This window comes from Astatotilapia calliptera, chromosome 19 (genome assembly GCF_900246225.1).
Source record: "Astatotilapia calliptera chromosome 19, fAstCal1.2, whole genome shotgun sequence".
Lineage (NCBI taxonomy): Eukaryota > Metazoa > Chordata > Actinopteri > Cichliformes > Cichlidae > Astatotilapia > Astatotilapia calliptera.
Window position 1 is genome coordinate 16,248,654 of NC_039320.1, and position 17,064 is coordinate 16,265,717.

Sequence of the window (17,064 nt, forward strand, 5' to 3'; positions counted from 1 at the left end):
TATATTTTAGTTCTGCTGAGCCAAATAAGAGAGGTCAGGGTGAAGAAGTGACAGCCAAAGAAAAGCTTACCACAAAACGGAGAAGTTATGACAAATGAGACTATAAGGCAAAAAGAAAGTGCAGCTTTATGGTTTCATGGACAAAATAATTTCTGTGGCTGCAATATGACGAGCTAAATAACCAGGGCTGCACATAAGTGGTCCGCAGGTGCGCATTAGCTGTCAAAATAAAAAACGCGCACAAGGGTTAGGGTTAAATTTAAAAACTGTACTTTTGAGTTAAAATATATATTTATAATTTTAATAAATGACAAATTAAAAAGGCATGAACATTTTTTTTGTATCGAAAAAACATCAAACCGTGACACCAAAGTATCGAACCGAACCGAACCGTGAATTTTGTGTATCGTTGCACCCCTAATATATATATATATATATATATATATATATATATATATATATATATATATATATATATATATATATATATTTATTTCATTTAAAAGCTTAGTTTATACAGTGTTTTATATATAAGGTTATATAAACATATAATGGTGTAATGGTGTGGAGAATGTTTTCTTGGCACACTTTGGTACCAACTGACCACGTTTAAATGCCATAGCCTTGGTATTGTTGCTGAACATGTCGATCCCTATATTACTACATTATACCAATCTTCTGATGACTAATTTGAACAGGATAACACTATCTCACAAAGCTCAATGCAGCTATATGTAGCTCTAATGACCAATCACATTGGAACAGGGTTACAGGCGGGTAAACAGTGCATGTGAAAGTAACAAAAGAAAGCTATTGCATCTGCATTTCAGAACCAGGTTCACTGAGTTGTGGTAGTGGGATGGATGTATAGATAAACCAATATAGAGCTGAATTGATGAAAGAGGTGTTTATTAAACACAATCAATAAAAGGAACAAAAATGATAGTACAACATAAGGGTCTTGTAGGGGCCAAAGTGTTTTATAAATGGCTACATGCTGGCAAAATTGCGTATTTGGTGTTTGGGTCTGTAACTCAAATACCTGAGGGTTTTTTTTTTTAGTTTTAACACCCCTTTTATCTCAAGGAGACATAAAGGTGCTGATCCCTTATTCATTTGACTGTCAATAACACCTTGTGTGTTTCATCACTTCACAGTGTCTATATTTCTAGTTAACACTTCATATGAATGTAACACAAGTCTGCACAACCACGGCAGTTTTAAATAACTTTTCACTGGCTGTGAAGCTACTGTTCAGTGTATTGTAAACACAGGACATCTGCAGAAAAAAATCCACTAATGTTTTTCTCTGTGAAGCGTTAGACTTTCATCAAGCTGTTTCCCTCTGCATATTTCGATTTCTCTTTCTTCCTGTCAGAAAGCGCACACAAACAAAAATGAAGGACTTCGAACATGAATCTCTCTGCGGCAAATGCCTAATTGGAAAACTGGGCTTTTTAAGCACACTCTTGTCTCTTAGACATCAAACACTGATTTTCTTTCTGCTGTCTTCCTCCCTCCTCCAGTGTTTTTTTCAGCACATTTCTATTTCATGTTTTGAAATTTATTTTTCATTATCCTGAAACATTTCTGCAAATCAATTCTATGATCTCTGGCAGGGCAACTATAGACATCTCCTGTACACTGTACCACATCAACATCACACCTGAAACAAAGATAACATATGTAATATGCTAAATACTGTAAATTTTACTATATACAAAATAGTCGCAGGTAGATCAAAAACTTTAAATTAACTGTAAAGAACCAGAGGCAGCTCCAGCCACATACTGGCCAGTCTGTATAGCAGGAATGGGGCTACAATGGCTCCAGTGCCACTAGCTGATGAACACACTGACACACCCAGATTTCTGTGAGAAATTAAAACTGACAACAGGAAGTTAGAGCCACATTGGTCTGAAAAGTGAAGCCAATATAGAAGTGTTTTAAACCTGCTCTTTTTGTAATGGGCACCAGAGGGCGATATCAGTGGTTGAAAGGACTGGTAGACTTTTGCCTACAGAGATTTCACACATGATGCAAGTGCACATTGCTTTTGAGATGTCTCCAATAATGTGAATGTGATACAACCACTGGTTGGCGAGTGGTTCCTAGCAGTTGTTCACTGGGTGAAATCAGTTCAGCTCTAAAAGCTCCTATACTCCTATACTCTTTGTCTGTAAACTGTTAGCCGATAAACGTCTAGCTGCACAGTCAGATCCATCCTTCACTTGTCACCTTCAATTTCAAAACCAAAATGGCCATGGTGAAAGTGAGTATCTGAGGGAGCATCAAACCCTTGTTGACCAGCAGATAAAATATGAGCCCAATGGGAAGCTCCACCACAGCACAGAAAAAAATCCAAGAAGACATTGTTACGTGCTTGTAAACCTGGATCAAAGAATTATAGTATGGTACCATTGTGATGTATAAAAACATAAAATCCTTAATTGTAGTTTCAGACTGATTTACCAAGTATACATTAAAATTAGAGTGTTTTTTCTTATATTTGGTGTCCTGAACAAGTCCATAATTGACATAATTGGGTGTACTTCCTTCTTTTACTCCTAATGAATGATCTAAAAGCATTTTAATAGACTGTTAAAATATTCCATTTGTAAATTGCATCTCCTATGTTAATAAGATTATACAGTTGTTCAAAAATGTTGTCATACCTCTGGTAGATCATGTGGTAAACATTTCCCATTGCATTTAGCATTGTTTGCAGCAACTTTCATGGCCTCCGTAGTTCTTTGTTGTGAAAACAACCAGTGTGGATCCTTTTAACAAACATAACACAACTTACTATTGGACTCAGCGTGAATATGAAGTGAAGATTAAGCATTGAATGTGTCACATTGAAGGAAAATTATATTCATACCAATGGTTTGAGATAAACAGGATGCAAAGAAGACTCATGGCCAGCTGCAGAGTCTTCCAGGAGGACAGGAAGTAAGCCAGACCAGCCAGGCAGGATAACCATGCCAATAGAGTAGGAAGTTCAAATCACCATGGCCACAAATTTCCTGTTGTTGGACCCAAAGAACTCAATCACTACGTAAAGAAAATAACATGTTTTAGCAGAACATTGAAAGCGGATCAGTCTAACACAACAAAGGAGACAATATGTGACAAAATATGCTAAATTAATCATCAAAGGGTAGATTTGATCTTTCGCAGCCAACAACCTAGTGTAAAAGATGGATAGATAGCTGCTAAGTCTAAGAATAGGGCTCCTTAAACCTCCATTCTATCTAGTGGCCAACAGGGGGTTCTCTAGTTAAAAAATAAAAGTATAAAAATGTAAAAGAAATCATTGTGTAGTTTTCACTTGATTTGATATGTCACTATTCATTTTGATTATGAGATTATAGTTGGAATCGCTAGTTTTAAGCCCTACTTAGTACAAAATCATGATCATTTTATAAATTATTTTCCAATTTAAAGTAAATCAGATGACAATCCAAGGAAAGATTTAGGCATTGCTACCCTGTAAGTTGCTACTTTATATCCTCAGTGATTTGATATCTTGTTTTAAAAGAGTGATGAAATGACTAAAATGCTAAACGAGCAATCAAAAAGGTCCATAAATCAGTCGGTGACGTCATCTAGGGTCAATGAGTTAGAGGGGTATGCCTAAATTGATTTGTTGGTGAAAAGAAAAAAATGTGTTGTCATTGGTGCACCTATTGTCATAGGTTTATTATAACCTGACAGCTGGGTAACCTGTCACAAAAGTTCCAATGAAAAATCCACATGCCAGGGAAACTTGATTCATGTCGGCGAGCCAGGATCTAAAAACTAGGTGGGAAGGAATTCCAAGAAACACAAAGATTAACACTGTTTTCCTTTGTGATTTCATGACTATAACAGTAAAATAAACCTAGTAAAAACCAAAGAACACAAACGAATGTGTGTGATGAGAATAGCAAGGGGGGCAATATTTGAAAGTTTAGATCCAGGAAAAGACTTCTTTTCACAACTGAAAATGGATTTCTTTAAAACTCTCATGGTAACATGGCTCACTTGTTTTATTTTTAGCTGCAGGACAGATTAGGTCATGTTCCAGAGTTACACAACATCACATGAATATTACATGTGATGCAATGAGTTTCTTCTCAAGTAGTCAAAACATGAATCAGTCTAATGCAAACGCAACCCATGAGCTCAATTACAACAGCTGTAAAATCAATTTAAAGATATATGGCATCATACTATAACATCATTGGAGAAATAGGAAAAAAATGACCATTTACCTTTAAAACAATAGTAGTGCGGTTAACACCCATCTGCTTTCGCACGCCACCGTCTGGGTTGCATTAGCAATCCGCTGCCAGTCAAGTTCATCATATTTCTTTTGGCTTTCGCTCCAGTCCACTGCAAATCTCTCACAACGGCTGAAAGATCCAGACTGTTCTGAGTGGGGAATGGTCACGTCCCGCACCTTGACATCACTCCATCCACATTCCTCCCAGAGGCCCTCAGATCCATGACTCCAACACCAGTGATCCAGAGTGTGGCCTAAGAAAACAACTCCAACAAGTACAAAAGCGAAAACTATCAAGTGTGGCAATCTTCCTCTGGAATGGCCCAAAGTCTCATATCTGCATGATGAGTTTGTCCACGTTTGCCATCTCTGGTGATTAAGGACTGTCTTAAAATGATGGGTCTCTTAAGCAGTTCTAGTCTGAAGATGTCTAAGAAGAGTCTTGATCAAAGGCCTGCTTTTTTTTATAACTCTTGAGTTTACTGCTCATCATTTCAAGGGTTTTGCGCAGGCTTATGTCATTAAACATGCAGCATTATGAAGCTTGATCCTGTGATTTATGTCTGCAGAGGTGCATTTTCTGCCTTCAGCCTTCATCTTGATTTTTATCGTTAAGATATATTTTTGAACTGCTCTTCTTCTGCTATTGCAAATTTGGCGAGAATTTTTCTTGCATCATTTTCTAATCATTGATTGAAACTCAGATATGAGAAGTAGCAGTTTTAACATCAGATTTTAAAGTTGAAAACAGTTATTGTTTCTGCAAAATGTATGCTTTTTAAGGTAAAATGCCATGTTTAAATGGACTTCATTTATACACCAGGTTTTATCACTTATCAAAGGACAAAAGAGGCTTCAGACCTTAGAATAGAGGCTGTGCTGCATCACCTCATTTTCGCAATGCTGTGTAAGCAATTGCAAACTGTGGAAACCCAACCATAAGTTGTAGTTTGTTATTATTACCTGATGTTGGACTTCAACCACTCAGCAGTTTGCACTTTTTGTTTCATGTGACAATGCATTACATGCAGTCAGTGGGTGACAGATGTGCACTTCGGACATGTTTAGGATGCATACTCTTACTGTGGAGCTGTAATTTAAAAGGGCTGTGTGTCGTTAAACACTTAGATGCCTTGACATATGTGCAAGTTACCCGTAGTGTTAATGCAATCCAAGAGTTCCAAGTGGAAAACTGGGACAGTGCAGTGATATTGTGTCTGTCATACGTTTTCATATTTAATCCATCCATCCATCCATTCGCTTCCGCTTATCCTTTTTCAGGGTCGCGGGGGGCGCTGGAGCCTATCCCAGCTGTCATAGGGCGAGAGGCGGGGTACACCCTGGACAGGTCACCAGTCTGTCGCAGGGCCAACACACAGGGACAGACAACCATTCACACTCACATTCACACCTAGTGGCAATTTGGATTATCCAATTAACCTATCCCCACAAGCTGCATGTCTTTGGACGGTGGGAGGAAGCCGGAGTACCCGGAGGGAACCCACGCAAACATTTAATGTACTTCCTATTTCATCATCTTATCTTTAAACTTTTAATCTGAATCTGGTCTCTTTGGCTGGTTTGCTGCTTGTGCCTCCATTACGTTTTGTAATTGATTGTGAATTCTGCTCTCTACCAGAAGGTCCTGAATGTCCAGTCATCAGTTTATACACTGAAGTTCAAGCTCACTTGATTCACTTAATACAGCAGGATATCTGAATGGCTAAAAAATACCAAAACTAAAATAAAGGCTTGGAGTGACCTTATCAAAATCCAAACTTAAATCTGATTAAGATGCTGTGGCATAACCTCAAAGAGGCCGTACATGCTTGAAAATCCTACAATGTGGCTGAATTAAAACAATTCTTCAAAGAGCAGCAGCCAAGATTCCTCCACAGCGATGTGAGAGACTCATTGCCAGTTCTTGCTAACGCTTGATTGCTGCCAAGGGTGGCACAATCAGTTATTAGGTTTAAGGGCAATTACTTTTTCACATGTAGATTTGGATAACTTTTTTCCCTTAATAAATAAAATAATTTTATTTGGGGTTATCTTTGGGTTATCTTTGTCCAGTACTGACATTTTTTTCATGATCTGAAAGATATACATATGACAAATAAGGAAAAAATGAAGAAATCTAAAAGGTGGAAAATACTTTTTCACAGCACTGTATAAAAAAAAAGTAATACCTTTAAAGCAGTTCTCACAAAATTATCGTTTCAAAGGTGGCTTAATAATCACATTTATCTTAACTTGATACAAAGAATGAATCAGCTGACATCATCTGTTTCTTTTTTCCTTTAATTAAGTCATGCCGTGCATGAAGGATTTTAATATTCACTGTGCAGATAAAATGTCCTCCACTGAGGGTCGGTCTATTGGACTCTGGCAGCGGTGAGAGAACAACACCCTTCCATGTTCGTCCAAAACAAAGTTGCCTCCCAGCTGGAACAAATGACAGTAACGAGAAATTATTCATAAATCTTAAAAGTCTTTCTTTGTGGTGAAAATTTAGTGAATTTCTCTATCACCTCTTAGAATTCATTAATACATAGATAGATGTGTTGCACAAAATAGTCATATTGAATTCTGATGACCTGAAACATGTCGTCTTGAATCCACGGAAGCTCTCGTGGAAACTCCATGTCGTTCGCTACATATTCAGAGTAGATCAGCATGTTACCGAAGTTTAACACTTTCTGCAGAGATGCTCCCAGACCAAATGCACTATACATCTGCAATACCAAACAATGAGTTAATTTATTTATTCATCAAAGACTGAAATGTGTATTGTCTGATGTTGACCCCTGACCTTTCTACTGGGATTCAGCAGCATGTCGTACTGACAGCCTGTTTGCTCTACCCAGTGTGATGCTCCCTCCTGACAGCCAAACGAAATGACCACCACTTGTACTGAGTGTGCATCCAGAGAACTCTGCAAAGTAACATTAGAGATAAAAGTATATGTAAGTTTTATATACTGTACTGGGGGATTTTAGAGATCAGCTGATTGTAGATATTTATGAGAATATCACACTGCATATACACCATGGTGCAGAAGTCTTGAGCCAACAGTTTACTGAAAAAAAGAAAATAGGAACACAGTGTATGGGGCAAAAACAGCATGTGTACTTTGAACTTAGGGCATTCAAAACTCTTCTTTGGATGTTGCTGCCTTTTGTTCCGTTCTCTGGTATCTTAACAGAGAATGGGGGGGGGGGGAAGCCTGATAGCCTTGAGGCTATTGTTGGGATTTTGGTGCTATATAAATAAAACTATTGAATTTGATTAAACTGAATGATCAAACACTGCTTCAATAATGAGTCCAGGATGTGGGGAGGCCAGTGTATGCCTAATTATGTTTCATTGTGTCTTTTTCTATCTATCAATGTTTACTTTTACTGCATTAGCAGTGTTTTTGGGATCACTGTCAATCGGACGACTTTCAGATGGTATTATTGTGTGGTGTATCAACATCTGATGATACTTTTCTACATTCATAATACCATTTATTGACAAGAACCCCAACACCACTGATTGAAATGCAGCCCCATATCATGATAGAGTCATGTATTACGGATGACTGTAGATACTCACTACTTCCTCTTTAATGGTTTCCTCTACACACACTAATTACATTTAGACCCAAAACTTTTAAATTTGGGCTCAAGACCTGTTACCACTTTCTCCCTGTTTCCCTCCCTTAAAGACACACTGCACAGCATGTTGAGATATGCAAAGTTTTCACCTTATAACTCTTTGGTAATCATTTTTTTGGTTAAGCATTGTTATTAGGTGTGTGATGTTTACTTGATTCTTCTGCAGATCTTGAACGTGTAGACGGCAGAGCAGACAGGAGAACTGACGGATTAACACCAGCAATATCTTCTTACCTCTCCCAAGATATTTCTGCAGCGTTACTGTTCTGTCAAACACAAAGCCTCAGTAAAATATAAAGGTGCAAAGCAGACAGCACCAATGACGCATAAAAACTGGCAGATATATGAGGTTCATTGTTACGCTTTTTTAATAAGTGTGGAAGCATTAAAGACTTTCATCAAACCCACTCTCCAGTTCTGGCATCGATGAGCGGCGTATCTGGTGAAATGCATTTTGATTGATGATCGACATTGTGTATTTTAGGACTCAGTTGTAGCTCATCATCCAAACGCTGTAGAAAGGCATCCCACTGCACCTGCGGTACATTGGCTGCACTACGTAAAACGACCGTGGTGAGTATGCTTTTTAAAAATATTTTACATTTTGTATTAAAAGAACTCACTTCGAGCTCTTTAAAGTCCTGAAGAGCTTCTCTCAAAGCAGCACAGCTGGGAACATCATGCAGAATAGTTTTCAGGGGTCATGTCAGTTTATTAAGGCTGTGACTTACTGTACTATGTGAATCAGTGAGTGGATGCACAGCAATTGTGACAGCACAGGCTACAGCTGATTTGGCCTTTGTCATGTAATCTAGATGATAATACCTCGATACATTGTACAAGTTGAATTTTTGTGCTCTTACTTTGTATTTTTGCTCCAGAGATCCTCTGCATCCTTTTTTTGTTTAACAGACAGGCTGTGAAGCAGAAAAAATGGGCCTGAAATATAACACTTCATTACATATTTTAGCTAAAAATATTAAATATAATAAGGTTTAACAGAAGAGGCTGCTTAGTTAAACTGAAGGTGGGACTTTAGACCTGTTGTACAGAGTTGCACCGGCTTCAATCAGACCCAGCAGTGACTGTTTACGCTCTATGCGGATTTTCTGCCTGACGAATTCTTGGCACGAGCCTGTGCGTCACAAAGTGCATGAAGTTAGCAGCTAACCATCTGTTTCAGAGGATTCTTTATGTATAATGATTGATAGGACTTCTGCAACCCCTGCTCATGCTACGTCCATAAATTGTTTGACGACTGGTGTCTATTTTTATGTACACTTGTGTGACCTACCTTCCCTGCTTTCCTTCTCAGCAAGGTCCAGCAGAGCTTTTCCTTTTTCGACAAAAGATGAGAGAGCTTTTGCACAAGAAATTGCAGTTGAATCCGGTTGTTCTGCCATTTTTCTTTTAAACTCTCCAGCCTCTTATCGGGGACCGCAGTAACAACTGCCTCTGCTTTCTCTCAAAGTCCAGTCTGGCCAAGTTTAGAGCCAAAAGATTTTTGACTGAAGCTCAGTTTAAAGGGGAACGTCACTGATTTGTGACACAAGTGTTTGTTTGCAGGTTTTAAATGACTTATAACAAAACTGAAATAAAAGCCAAAAAAACAGAAAGGTGAAAGAAAGGAAATAAAATTCTAAAATAAAATACATTCTTTGACATCAAGCCCATTTTATCGTTTAGTTATGCTATAACTGTTCACTGATTTGGTACAGTATCACATTAGGATACTAATAATTGTGTTCACGGGTAATTGGACACTTTTTTTAATGAGCAGGTGAGATCCATTGTTCCATTATTCCATGACAAACTAAGCAGCTAAACGATCTGAAATTGAAGTGCTGAACATTTAGTAGACGTCTCAATATCCATAGTGATGTCAATTGAAGTGAAGGAGACAACATTAGCTGAAAACCAAAATAAACATTTCAGGGACAGAGAGAGAAAACGTAGGAGTGCCCAAATCAACAATCTGGTACAGAGAAGGAATGCAGTGACCAGCTCAGCAACACGAAAAGGTGTGAAAGACTATAAATGACAACTAAAAGTGATGATCACAGAATTATTTCCATGGTCACGAGTGTTCATGCCATCTAACCAAGTCATGTACACTCTCAAAGAGGTAGGTGTTTCATTTTAAAAGTCCACATTTAAGAGAAAGATTGTGTAGAGCAAGGTGCAAACCCAAGACCAGGAAGGACAGATTAAACTCGTGAGGAGCCTGAACAGTTCTGAAAAAAAAATATATATATTTGGGCAGATGAAACTAATATTACCTTTTCACAAAAAGATGGGAAGAGAAAAGTGTGAAGAAGGACAAAAACAGCTCATGATCCAAAGAATATCACATTATCTGTCAAACATGGTAGAGTCAGTATTATGGTATGGTTCCCAATGGAACTAGCCACCTCTGTTTATTAACGATGTGACTGCTAATAGAAATAGTAGATAAATTATAAAGTGTAAAGGGCTGTCCAGACAGATTTTGCTAAACTAATCAGATACTGTTTCACAGGGCAAATGGATAATGACCCAAGAGAAACCCAAGAGTTTATCATGGCAAAGAAATGGGATGTTCTTCAATGCCCAGGCCAGTCATTTGATGTTGGCCCAATAGACCATGCTTTTTAATTACTGAAGACAAAAATGAAGCCAGAAACAAAATGCATCTGAATGTGTATGAAACAAAGGCCAGAAAAACTGATTATTTTGCTTACGTAATCAGTAATTAGTGAATTTGTAGTTAAATTCATTCAACTTTGGACTCAGTTTTTGTTTTCTTGTGAATTTCTGTTGTCTCTTAGCCCTTAGCTAGCCACCTTAATACTGAAAAAATACAATCTTGTTTGCTTATGTAACAGTTTCCATGCTCACTAGATCCTATCAGGTCCTAGACTGGGTAAAGTGCAGCGATATTGCAACACAAGTAATTAAAGCCAAGACTCTCTACAGAGTGATTCCACAACCAGTTTGTATTTGGATTTGTACTTTTAATATTGGACTTAAAACTTTCCTTTTTGATATACGATTAAAGTTACAGCTACTTTAGATGTGCCTGAACATTCGTTTAGATATGCTGCTATAGGCTGAGGCTGCTGGGAGGGGTCTCGTGGTATCGAACTGAGTCTTACAAAACTGTTACTGGAGAAAAAAATGGGTAGTTGGAAAAGCTCTGGTTTGTTAAACAAGTTCTTAATCTGTGTAGTTATAGGTGGAGATTTGCATACTAAAATAAACCCACTTTTAAATGTCTTTACACTAGGATCAGACACTCAACACAGATGTAGCATTTTTATTTTTATTGCTAAGAATCTCACATGATCATGGTTTCTTTTCACAGTGATTTCAACATTAATCAACTGACTCCATTTCCAAATCTCTCTGTTGTTGGTATCCATCTTCGTGGACTTCCTGGTGTTCGCTCTGCTCTATGTGGTTCTCCTCTGGCTCCTTGGTGGGTTCATGTGATTGACTTGTGCCTGTTTCTGTAGGGGCAATGTGAGAGATTGTGAAAGAACTGGCGACCTCTTTCAGAAGGGCTTGTTCAGCCTTCAGTGTAGCCAGTTCCTCGGTGAGCGGACTTGTGAGCGTTGGTGTCCCGGTAGGGGCAGGTGCTGCAGTATTCTGGATGGGCTGATTCTCATTTGGGTCTTCAGGTGTCTTCTCAGAGCCCCCCTTCTCTGATGGATCAGCAGACTTGTCCTCTGGTTGACTGCCAGCTCCATGCACCTTTGCATATAGACTCTTCCTTTCTTCCTGCAAAGCCCTGCACAGATTCTCAAGCTTCTGGTTTTTGATGGTGAGAAGCTCAAACTCCTTTTCCTTGATTGCTTTCTGTAAAAAATATTTTTAACATATTGTATAAAATTTCCTATGGTAAACTGAATTTTTTCCCTGGTGGGTCATATTTTTTTTTTAAATCTATCTATGTATGAGGGTATTAATGAATTAAAACAACAACAAAAAATTCTTACATCTGCCACCATGTCAATAAGATTCTTATTGCAGCCATCAAAGCGAGTCTTCCATGACTGGCACTCTTTCTCCAGCTTTTTCATTTTCTTGGCCATCTGCACAACAACAACAAAAAAAATCATGTTATGCTGCAGACAATCAAAGTATCTTCTAAAAATAGCTGCAACTGAGCAAGTGTAGGATTATAAGGTTTGTCAGTTTTTGAAGTGTTACTGAAAGGCTCATGGGATTCTTTCCTCTCATTTGTATTTTTGTCATCTTTGTCATCATCTTTTTGCAGAAAAACTCAATAATTTAATCTCCTGAAGCAGACTTCAAATATTCTGTAAAACCAAACTTACTTTGTCCATGTCCTGTTTGAAGCTGCTGTAGACACTGGTACTCTTTGTTACCGTGCCCTGGAATTCATCAAACTTCTTGGAGTACATATCAAGCTGAGGAAGAATGGTAACAAAACATTATACTTTTCTCCAGGGAGGTAGAAAAATGATCCAATTTTGCCCATGATGCCCTGATACCATACCTGGGCCTTCATATCGATCTCTTGCTCCTTCATGACCTTCACTTGCAGTTTATATTCTGCTGCCTGTTTCAGCAGCTGTGTGATTTTGAAATGGTAAAGAAAAATGAGCATTAGGGGATTATTACAACAAATCTTTTATTAAAATGCACAACGAAAAAACGTACATGGTCTTTTTCCAGCTTATGCTTCTCCTCTGCTTCCTTCAGCAGCATGTTTGCCTGCGCGAGTTTGGTTTCCAGCAGCTTTTCTTTCAGGTCTCTGTGCTTGAAAACCTTTTCCAGGTTCTGGAAGACATTCAGGTGGATTTATGAGTCGTTTTCACAGAGAAAGCTGTTTCATTTCTCGCTCTGGGAGCCTTTGGCTACATAAAACTGAAATAGTGTATCTAATAAATGTAAGACCTGGGAGAAATCTGCAAATAATTCATGGGCACAGATGTGAGAAGGTTTACACAAGTACAGTTTATCCAGTTTTAATAATGCATGTAGACTGGGAGTACAAATTGGCTTTGCTGTTATGTTATGCGAGTGTCCGTGTGTGTTCACAGTGTAGCAGGATCCATACCGCCTCTCGCTGGTCGTATTGTGAAATGAGTCCCTTCAGTTTTTCTGCAAGAGCGCCGTTCTCCTGACACAGTTTGGTGTTGCGGCTACTGTGTTCCTCAATTTGAGCCTGAATCTCACTGAGCGTGCCCTGGAAATGGGTGGTGATCTCTTTCCTCTTTAGGTCATCCTCTCTGCACCTCTGCAGGGTCTCCTCCTGCGATTCAAGCATGGGTGTTAGCTTTAAAACCTGCACTGCAAGATGGATATAAATGCTCAACCGTTTTGTTTGTCTTGTGCACCACCACTGACTTATATAATTTGCTATTGCTCCAGCTAGCAGCCATGCAGGAAGCTCATGAAGGAACTGTATCACTGTACAAGAGGAAGCATCCATGATGTTAAACTTATAAAACAGAGAATGCAAACCCTTTAAACTGAACTGCAGTGTTGTCTGCACAGTTCTTATGATTGTTATAAAGGTGATAGTTGCTAAAGCATCAAAAAGCTCTGAAACTGAGCAGCTCACACCAAAACAATCTTGACTAAAACGTGCTACACTGCAAGCAAAAACATGCATATTTGATCAGGGATCATCGCTAAAGTTCTGCTGTTTTGAACAACACTTGGCTTCACAACAGGAGTTGTGAGGGTGGCAGTGGAATAGGTCAAACTTTGAGCTTTGACATGGCAGCAGATTTTCAGTGCCAGTGATGTCATATCCTGTAGAGCACAAAATATGCTGGGACCACCTGGCACCATAGCTCAACAGCAAATGGCGATTTCGGCATCTCTGATTAGACACTGTTCAAGCAGTGATGTCTGGAGTTGAGCTACCTTTAAAGTCTTGTTATGTCTTTGCAGCTCTCTGCAGAGCCCCTCCAGTTTGCTGCGAGCCAGCACTGCACGGCTGTGCTCGCCCTGCAGCTGGTCCTTCTCCTTCATCACTTGGAGAAGCTTCTTCTGGAGAACTTTCATCTGCTTCTGATCACTGCGATGCTCCTCCAGCTGCAAAAGCACACACACAGTGCCCCATAATAGTGATTATATCTTTTCTCTAGAAACAAACCATAGCTTTGATGAGAGCTACTATATATTTTCTTTTTTTGCTCTCTTCGCCTTTGTTTTATCCACTCACCAGCTCGGCATGCTTCTTGATGATGGCCTGCAGTTTCTCTTCCGGAGAATCGAGTTTGTTCAGACTTTGCATCAACAGCATAGCTTCCTTCCCTGAGCAGCCATACAGAATTTAACCTTAAAAATCAATCATTGCCATAAAGCCAGTTTTAAACAGACTGATACAGAAATTATTGTTGGATGATTTTCTGGGACTTCAAGAACTCTGCTGGTCCATCTTGTGAAAAATCATCTTGGCAGCTGAATGACACAAACTATAAAAGGCATTTGGAAATACTATTTTACCTCCCTGTCTGTTGCAGATGGATGCATTTACACGCGTTACGGCTCTGCTATCACACACCAATCACTTTCAGTACAACCTGGACTTTTGCTGACTTCACTGAATCAAACCCACCTCAGATAAAATCACTAAAACTGTTTTTTTGTTTGTTTTTTCAAAACCACACACAGCACCTAGATTTTTCAGCATCTTCTTCTCCATTTTCTGGTCCTTGCGGGTCTCTGTCTCTTTGACGGCTGTGACCTCCTCCGTGTCCTCTGGCTCAGCTGGAATCTCGGCAGCCTGGTAGGTGCTAATGATGTCCTCCAGCTGTTGGCCCAGGTCCTCTGTCAGGTCAATGTGGTGATCCTCGGCTGGCGATGCTTCAGGACTCGTGGGTGAGCGTTTACTCTCCTGACAAGCCTCCATTTTTCTGAGGTAGTTCCAAAAGGGAGATGGTTGGTTCTGTAATGGAATCCGTACATGTGTAAGAGGCTAAGGATTAGGTTTAAGATAGACTCATGTTTTCCTGTTTAGTGAAGTAGTAAACATGGAGAAAACCAAAGTCACGCTGAGTGTCCATTTTGGTCCTAGTTATTCCAGCTTTGCTATTTGAAGCTTAATTTTACTGATTAATCAATCAGAAATCTGATGAACTCAAATCAGATTTGAGAATTTCCAGCACAGACCTTCATCTCTGCAGAACTTTTTGTCATAGTAGAAAAAGCACAGGTCTTTACAATGATGTCATAATTGACTTTTTCATTCATGTTCTCCAGTACAGCAACACAGCGTTATGGTTAACCACTAAGAAAAGGAGAAGCAAGATAAATAATCACACCTGATTTTCATACAGAGACAGTAAGTAAATGTCTTTCAGTGAATTGGCTGACCCAACACATCAACAGATATTATTATTTTTTGTAAATAGACACACATAATTCTTTGGTAAAAGACTGTAAAAACTCTGTAACCCTGCTGTAAAGGCTCGGCAGAAAAATGGACTCAAACTTCAACACTACCATCAAGTTCTTTGGACATTGGCTGCTTTTTCGTTCATTGGGTTGTTTGTTAAGCAATTTAAAACTGACCCAAGAATCATTTAAGTATAAGAAAGACTCAAGGGGTGAACAAATGTGTTTACATATACTGTAATAAACAACTTTGAACAGATCGATTTTAATTTGTATCTTCAGGCCCTTTGTTACTAGCACCCTGTCACAAAAACACATAATTTGTTCTCATTTCTTACGTCAAATCAATTTTTTTTAAAAAAGCCAAAGATAACACAATAATTTGACAATAAACTTTACACCAATAAGGTGATTGACAAAGAGCTGTTAGCTGAAAACATATCTCAGCATGCCGAGTAGTTTTTACTTAAAATTCTGAGTAAACTGGACAGGTGGAGGACAAAAGAAGTGCTAGGCCTACAAAAATATCTCCAGGAGAGTAATTTTCTTAGAAATAGGAAAACGTCCGGCAAAGACCTGACACAGGACCTGAGAGATGTATGTAGACCTTCATTTGATGCATTTGCATCCTTCAATGAGGATGGAGAAAAATTCCAGAGGAGTAGTTAAAGAAACTAAGAGTTCAGACTCCTGCTGAAGAATAATGGTACAAACGTTGTTTTTAATTCTTTGTTTCCGTGTATCTTGACACGTTTCAGTAAATCAACGCACTCGTTTTTTCCATTTTTTGCAAAACAAAGAAATGAATGGTGGCCCGAGTTTTTCTTGGTTTTGAGACCATCTTATATTTACTGTTAAGACAGGCAGCCATTTTTACGACAAAAACAATAATCACTTAAAGTAATACTAAAGCTCATTAGTGAATAATAAATATAATCCCCTATCGAGTCCTTGCGTTTCTCTTGCGTTGTACGGGCTTGCAGCCAGAGCCTGTTTATGTGCATAAAAATTAGTGCAGCCTTCACGCTGCCTGTGCTTTCACAAGCTGAGCACATGGCACCTGTTCCAGATCCACAGGCTATTTTAAGAACTTCTTAATATGGGCACGTTATTTATTTATTTCTTATCCACTCTTATTGATGTCAGTGGTTGTGCGCAGTAAAGTCTTGTTTTTCAACTATTAATATTCAATAAAAACACAAATGTTACATAAGCAACCCCCGTCGGCACGCAGTATATTTCTAGGAGGTTAAAGTTACCTTTAACACAGTGTATGTAACACTGTGGCTTTAGTGAGCCATTACTTTACTTTAACATAAATATTACTAAACGCATTCACAGACTAGACTAGCCTCACTGCCATCAAGAGCTTCTCGCCTCTAACAAACTTGGCGAAGATTGCATCCATCAAATTCAGAGAGGCACTCATTAGTACGTTAAAGAAGACGTTTTGAAACACATCCCAAGCACAAGAGTTAACCTTTTAAACTATTAAAGCCTAAATATCCCTGAAGAAGCAGGGCAAGGAGCAAACAGGGTCTTACCAGGACCAAGGGCCAGAGGGAGAAAAGGAAGAGTGTCGAGGGGCTTGGACAGGCTGCCACCAGCTACAACAGCTGTGATAAGACCACCTCAAAATAAACCAGAGGAGCACAGCTCACTCTGAACAGAGAGAGGGAGTACAGAGATACTCCACAGCACACCTCTATTAAAAACAACCCACGGGCCTCCTCTGATTGTAATCTTAACGGGAATTTACCCCAAGAAGCACCTGTGTTCACG

The 17,064-nt window shown here is 38.9% G+C and overlaps 3 protein-coding genes across 4 annotated transcripts; all 3 read right to left on the bottom strand.

Annotated features, from left to right (window-relative positions):
* Positions 1-1,563: 1,563 nt before the first annotated feature.
* On the bottom strand, positions 1,564-5,553 carry LOC113012692 (solute carrier family 22 member 3). The gene is given in 10 exon segments (XM_075410364.1): positions 1,564-2,017; positions 2,239-2,350; positions 2,352-2,391; positions 2,553-2,598; positions 2,676-2,792; positions 2,881-2,964; positions 2,966-3,250; positions 3,707-3,883; positions 4,265-4,562; positions 4,564-5,553. Coding segments are annotated over 10 exon segments (1,494 nt in total). The 5' UTR covers positions 4,635-5,553; the 3' UTR covers positions 1,564-1,753.
* A 997-nt stretch (positions 5,554-6,550) lies between these two features.
* Positions 6,551-9,510, bottom strand: LOC113012129 (uncharacterized). 2 transcript variants are annotated; one of them, XM_026152137.1, is made up of 9 exons: positions 9,221-9,509; positions 8,968-9,061; positions 8,790-8,843; positions 8,550-8,595; positions 8,335-8,462; positions 8,078-8,192; positions 7,080-7,202; positions 6,865-7,002; positions 6,551-6,712 (listed from the first exon to the last, which is right to left on the bottom strand). In XM_026152137.1, the coding sequence occupies exons 1-9, from the start codon at positions 9,327-9,329 to the stop codon at positions 6,605-6,607; spliced, it is 915 nt and encodes a 304-aa protein (XP_026007922.1). In that variant the 5' UTR covers positions 9,330-9,509; the 3' UTR covers positions 6,551-6,604. The 2 variants fall into 2 exon arrangements, with proteins under 2 accessions (XP_026007922.1, XP_026007923.1); XM_026152138.1 differs by lacking the exon at positions 8,550-8,595 and having other exon boundaries at positions 8,335-8,481; positions 9,221-9,510.
* A 1,696-nt stretch (positions 9,511-11,206) lies between these two features.
* On the bottom strand, positions 11,207-16,935 carry txlnbb (taxilin beta b). The gene is made up of 10 exons (XM_026151587.1): positions 16,827-16,935; positions 14,563-14,833; positions 14,108-14,199; positions 13,807-13,977; positions 12,992-13,186; positions 12,592-12,711; positions 12,428-12,502; positions 12,246-12,338; positions 11,904-11,999; positions 11,207-11,763 (listed from the first exon to the last, which is right to left on the bottom strand). Exons 2-10 carry the CDS (start codon positions 14,795-14,797, stop codon positions 11,281-11,283), a joined length of 1,560 nt encoding a protein of 519 aa, XP_026007372.1. The 5' UTR covers positions 14,798-14,833; positions 16,827-16,935; the 3' UTR covers positions 11,207-11,280.
* Positions 16,936-17,064: the final 129 nt, after the last annotated feature.